The sequence below is a fragment of the Engystomops pustulosus genome, chromosome 7, assembly GCF_040894005.1.
Source record: "Engystomops pustulosus chromosome 7, aEngPut4.maternal, whole genome shotgun sequence".
NCBI lineage: Eukaryota > Metazoa > Chordata > Amphibia > Anura > Leptodactylidae > Engystomops > Engystomops pustulosus.
Genome location: NC_092417.1, coordinates 37,803,383 through 37,809,506, shown reverse-complemented (window position 1 = coordinate 37,809,506; position 6,124 = coordinate 37,803,383). Strand labels below are relative to the sequence as shown.

General features: G+C 40.5%; 1 protein-coding gene across 1 annotated transcript in view; it reads right to left on the bottom strand.

The window, feature by feature from the left end:
- Nucleotides 1-1,194: 1,194 nt before the first annotated feature.
- CHRM5 (cholinergic receptor muscarinic 5) overlaps nucleotides 1,195-6,124 on the bottom strand; it is a 135,226-nt gene continuing 130,296 nt past the window's right edge. The window contains exon 2 of the mRNA XM_072115473.1: nucleotides 1,195-4,898. Within this exon, the coding sequence (XP_071971574.1) occupies nucleotides 3,261-4,841 (1,581 nt within the window). The 5' untranslated portion in view covers nucleotides 4,842-4,898 and the 3' untranslated portion in view covers nucleotides 1,195-3,260. The remainder of the gene's footprint in view (nucleotides 4,899-6,124) is intronic.

The following is a 6,124-nucleotide window of genomic DNA, read 5'->3' as shown; positions in this document are numbered from 1 at the left end:
TGAGCAGATTGTACATAGTGTCCTATCTGCAGGCAGTATGTTATAGAGGAGGAGCTGAGCAGATTGTATAGTGTCCTATCTGCAGGCAGCATGTCCTAAAACAGTGGTGGCGAACCTATGGCACTGGTGCCAGAGGTGGCACTCAGAGCCCTTTCTGTGGGCACTCAGGCCATCACCAGAGATGACTCCAGGTATCTTCCTGCAGTCCCAGACAGCCTAGGACTTGCTGTATACAGAGCTATTTTAAAGTGACAGCTCTACCTGGGACTACCGGAGGGTGGGAAGGTGTCTACAGATCTGGATTATCATTGTAGCTCCTGCTCTGGCCCTGACAATTCTTCTTGTTTAGGGGATCCTGGAGGGAAGGTACAATGATCATCCAAATTTCTTCTATTTTTTGCTTTATTGGTGTCCTCGGGGTGCGATTATGAATATAACATGTGACAGCAAGGAGGATAAATCATGAATTAAATTTCTGTGTTGGCACTTTGCGATAAATAAGTGGGTCTTGGTTGTAGTTTGGGCACTCGGTCTCTGAAAGGTTCGCCATCACTGTCCTAGAACAAGAGGATCTGAGTGGATTGAACATTGTTTCCTATCTGCAGGCAGCATGTCATAGAACAAGAGTAGCTAAGTGGATTCAACATAGTGTCCTATCTGCAGGCAGCATGTTATAGAGCAGAATTGGATGAGCAGGTTGTACATAGTGTCCAATCTGCAGGCAGCATTTTATAGGGCACTATGGGCTGAGCAGATTGTAAACTGTGTCCAATCTGCAGACATCATGTTATAGAGCAGGAGTGGCTGAACAGATTAAACATGCCACATCTGAAGACAGCATGTTAAATAGAATAAAATCTGATCAGATTGAACATAGCGGCCCACATTTATTAAAACTAGTGCAAACTGAACTATGTGCAATTTGCCTGTGGAGTGTGCAGGGTGTGGCAGACTATTGAATACTGGCGTACGTTCTTCATGAATCTGTCTCCCCCTGCATTACTCGAGAAGTGTGCACCAAGTTTTTTTGGGGTGCACCTTTACCATGGAGCAAAATTCAGTCAGGGAAGACAAGCACTGAGTAGGACTGCCCTCTGGACACTTAAACCCAGAATGAGCAAATTAATGAAGTATATTTATTCTTTTCCCACCAATATATATTCAGCTGCTCAGCTGCTCCTGCTCTATTACATGCTGCTTATCTGCTTATCAGACTGCATACTCTACATAACAGATTCACTACATTGATTTTTTGTCTTCTGCCCTTTATACTTTTTTTTTTTAACCTATGTTCTTTTCTGTATTGGATATTTGTATGTTTTACAGTATGAAAGTTAAACAAATAATTTATCGCACATCCTGGAATTTAACATAGTTGCAAGCATATTTAAAGCAACATAGAGAAAAAAACTCATAATTACCCAGTGCAATCCTAGGACAATTTCTACTATGTAGCAAATTCTAACTGTGTATTGTGTATACTGTTGTGTATAGTGAAACTTAAGTATCAGACCTTGCACTAAGAGGGCACCTAATGTGGAACTTATAACCAATACTTGACATGTAAAAAAAATAAATAATGTTAAAAGGAATCCAACACATCCATCATGCATTGAATATAGTAAATTGAAATCTCTGTTCATTGGGATCTTAGGAGTTTGGCAGGCGGTCCTAATAAGTGATTTACATCTTTTGTATGCAGACTTATACAGTAAGTAAGGCCTCCTGCACATGACAATTGAAAGGCGGGAGCAAAATACGGGACATCTCCTATATTTTATGGTGCAGCTGCCAGGTTCAGTCACATACATATGGTGGAAAAAAGACACATGTTGATCAAGTTCAATGAAGGAACTGATGTTAAGGAAACCATTCAATATTATAACATAACCATCAATGTTATTTTGAAGCAAAAAAGGAGTTAGACCCTTCTTGAAGCTCTCTGCTGTCCCTGCTGTGATCGGCTTCTGAGCTCCCCTATTCTACATATTCACCTTGTCTTTGGTGGCCATAAGCTAGCTGCTATATTTGTGGCTAGTTTGCAGTTGCTGCATAAGTTCGCGTGCAAGAGACCTTAGGTTGTCAATCACATTGTAGGACCACCCACTTAACTCCTAATACTAAAAAGATACGTTATATTTTCATCATTATCTCTTTAACAATATGCAATGTGACAGGTTCTCTTTAATACTCTATCTTTGTTCTGTTCAATAATTCATTACATGAATGGTGGGCTGCATTTATATTCTAGAAAGCTGAACACTAAAACACTGTCCAAACTACTTACTCATGTGTAGATATGGAAAATGATATTACTCTTACTTAACCTTCTTATGCAAAAAAAAAATGGGAAGGTACAAGAAAACATTGCCCTTCTTTAATAATGGACGTACCAATAGTTGAATTTGTTGTTTACTATATCACGTTCTTAATCCATAAAACTTCTCAAATCAGTTACATTGATGAATTAATTTATATAAACCCGCAATAGAACAAAAATTAAAGTTGGGATACATGTAAACAGAAACAGAGAACAGTAAACAAACTTTACGGGAGTATTACTGGACAGGAACAAATTTGTCACTTCCCACCATACAAGAGAACAGTAACATCTTTAGCGTTTGTTTCATATTTTTTTGTTTTTTGTTTTTGCTATTACACTGTAAGGACATTTCAGTCCTTAGAACATTTGACACTTTGCCACTGATATCAAATTAGTTGAAGAGAACAGCTCCCAGTTACGTATCTAGAACTGCTCCTGACTGTACAACATCAAATATTAAGAAGTCATCATCATAAAAGCAGCATATCATGTGTAGCACTCACAATGACTGGATCCCACTGTTCGCACAGTAACATGATAACAATTGATAGGCTTCCTAATGCTATGAAAGGCTGGAGCTTTGCTTTAGGAAAGCTCAGTTCTGTTCCTGGTGCACTTTTTCCATATATTAGGAGTTTTATCAAAGCCACCAGCATGCAGCAGTACTCAAACATAGACCCATATCAAAAGGCATTAGAGACCATTGGGCTTGAAGGAAAGAGATTAGCGATTTGTTTGCTTTACAGTGATATTGTTGGGTGTATAATTTCCTCCGTTCAACACAGCATTGGTTAAACACAGCAATGTGGTCAAACACAGCATTTATAAAGGTGGGAAAAGTGCATCTCTACGACATGGTCCGAGCCGTTCAGTAGTCCCCAGTTCTGCTAAGATTTTGACTGCTCTTGCCTTAATACATTGCTTGACTGTCCTGCTTTCAAGGCAGCTTGTTATGACTCGGAGGATGTTGTCCATACCAATACAGTTTTTCCTCCACGCTTTTTTTTTTCCAGCGACATAGCAGCAACATTTTAAATGTCTTACGAAAAGTTTTGTTGCAGAGAGCGTAGCAAATTGGGTTGACCGTACTATTGACGTAGCACAACCAGTAGCCCAGGTGCCAAAGTGAGGATGGGATGCAGTTGGAGCAAAAGGTAGAAACTAGAACCATGATGTTGTAAGGAGTCCATGTAATGATAAAAGCTAACAGAATAGCACTTAGTGTTTGCGCTGCCTTGCGCTCTTTGATGAGGACCATCCTCTTCCGCTTGGTCATATGATTACTGAAGCTAGGATCCATACTTCTTAAAGAGTGTCCTTTGGACATAGAAGAGCAAGGAGTTATTTTTACCTTTCGGCACCCATTATTGACCTCCTGAGAGCCATCATCATTCACAACAATTCTAAATTTGTAAGACACACACTTTTGACTTTTTTGTGCTTGACTTTTACCTGGAGTTAGGAAAAATCTTTCATTATCGTAATCGTTTAGCACCGGCTGCTCTTTTGTGAGAATATGCTTTGTTTCTTCTTCTTTTTCCGCCGCAGTTTGGTTCTGATAGGCACCCTGGAAGACAGCATCTTTAGCTTGCTTGTCCTCATCATCTGAAGAGGGGTAGCTGCTGCAGGTGGTCAGCTGGTCCTCTTTTGCCCACTCGTTACAGATGTTGGGACTGTGGGAGATCTTGACTGTAGCAGAGGTACTGCGACTGGACGATGACCATGAGGCTTGGCACCGTTCTCTCTTGGTGAGTGTTTGCTGTTTGCAGCTAAAACAGGATTTTAGCAGAGCCCCCTGCGGCCTCATCATCTCAAAATCGGCCACCGATTCCGAGCCCTGCAACTCAGCCAGATCTTTGGTGCGTTTCTCTGTCTCTTTATAGATACGGCAGTATAAAATGGTCATGACTGAGACTGGGATATAAAAGGCAGCAATGGCCGTTCCGAAGGTGATTATTGGTTCATAAAGAAATTGTATCTGACATTCTTCAGGGGGTACTGTGCGCTCCCCAACAAAATATTGCCAACAGAGGATTGCTGGAGCCCACAAAATGAAGGAAATAAACCAAGCCAGTCCAATCATAATCCCAGCCCTCTTTGGAGTGCGTTTTGCCCGGTAAGTTAATGGTCGGGTTATGGAAAAATATCTGTCAAAACTAATAACTAACAGGTTCATTACAGAAGCATTACTAGCCACATAATCCAGAGCAAGCCAAAGGTCACAGGCCAGGCTACCCAAGGACCAGTGACCAATCAATATGTAAGAGGTGTAGAGATTCATGGAGAATATGCCAATGATAAGGTCCGCACAGGCCAAACTCAGAAGGTAATAATTGTTCACAGTCTTCAGCTGACTATTCACCTTAAAAGAAACCATCACAAGGATATTTCCTACTATCGTTATCAGACTGACAACCGCACTGACTGTGGCAATAGTGATAACTTCCCAAAGGCTGTGGTGGGCTTTCAGGGGGTTTGTCCCGTTGGTGTGACTTAAGGAAGTGGAGTTTGGTTCCATGTTGCTGATTTTCAGCGATCCTAAAGACGTGGACACCGATATACAGCTCTGCAGGCTCTGAAATGAGAAGGCAAATATTTTATTTATTAGGTTATTAATCAATTACGATGATAAAGCAATGTTTGCAATTTTTCTTTATGTGCAGTTATCTAATTTAATGAGTAAAAATGAATATCATCCATAATGTTACAGATTATTAACAAATAAACAAAAATATATGACAGAATAAATTAATATTCTATCTACTATGTTCCTCATATCTATCTTCTATCGCTGTCTACACTTTCTATCTAAAATTTATCTTCTATCGATGTAAAATGATTGCTGAGAGTCTTGGTAAATTTATGAAATTCTCTTGGAGCATAAAAACATTACACATACTCTACATTTCTATATACAGTGAAAACTGTTAGGTCTTTTAAAGCGGTGGTCTGCTCACAGGGGGGCAGCTTCAATAGAGTATAAATCAGTCCCTGTCCCCATGGGGCTCACAATTTAATCAACCTACCAGTATGTTTTGGAGTGTGTAAGGAAACCGGAGGACCCGGATGAAACTCACACAAACAAGGAGAGAACATACAAACTCTTTGCAGATGTTGACATGGGTGGGACTTGAACCCAGCATATACTCAGCTCAGTCCCTTATCAGCCTCTGGAAAGGGCAATAGTGTAGGGCAGTGATGGCGAGCCTTTTAGAGGCAGAGTGCCCAAACTACAACCAAAACCCACTTAATCATCAGTTAAGGCCAACACAGCAATTTAAACAGTAAGTAATTGCTCTCTGCTCTGTCTCAGCTTTTGATCGTTTTGGCATCCTTTGGACACCCATACAGTAGTACAAGAAGAATCACAGGGGCTCTAGCCCTGTCAACACCCCTTGCTATTTCTGCAGTCCCAGGTAGCCAAGGATGTGCCATTTTAATATACTGCTGACCACAGCACATTCTGAGCATCTATCAACTGCAGGAGGAGGCCTTGAGTCTGGCAGACTGCTGGAAAGACCAAAAGAGATGGGTCTGAGTGTCATCTCCTACAGCAGCGTTGGTGACCGATTGGTGTAGGGAACATTAAAAAAATTTGATTTATGGGGTTTGGGTTGTGAAACCTTCACAGGTTTCCAATACAACGTGCTTTCCAATCTGTAGAAGTGGTTACCTGAGCATTTTGCCCCTGTTTTTGCTTGACGCTACGCATGGGGTTTATATTGTATATGCAAAGACTTAAAAGCAAAATGACCAATAAACTTAACTTTTACTATTTATTTCTTTAAAAAAAATTATTCT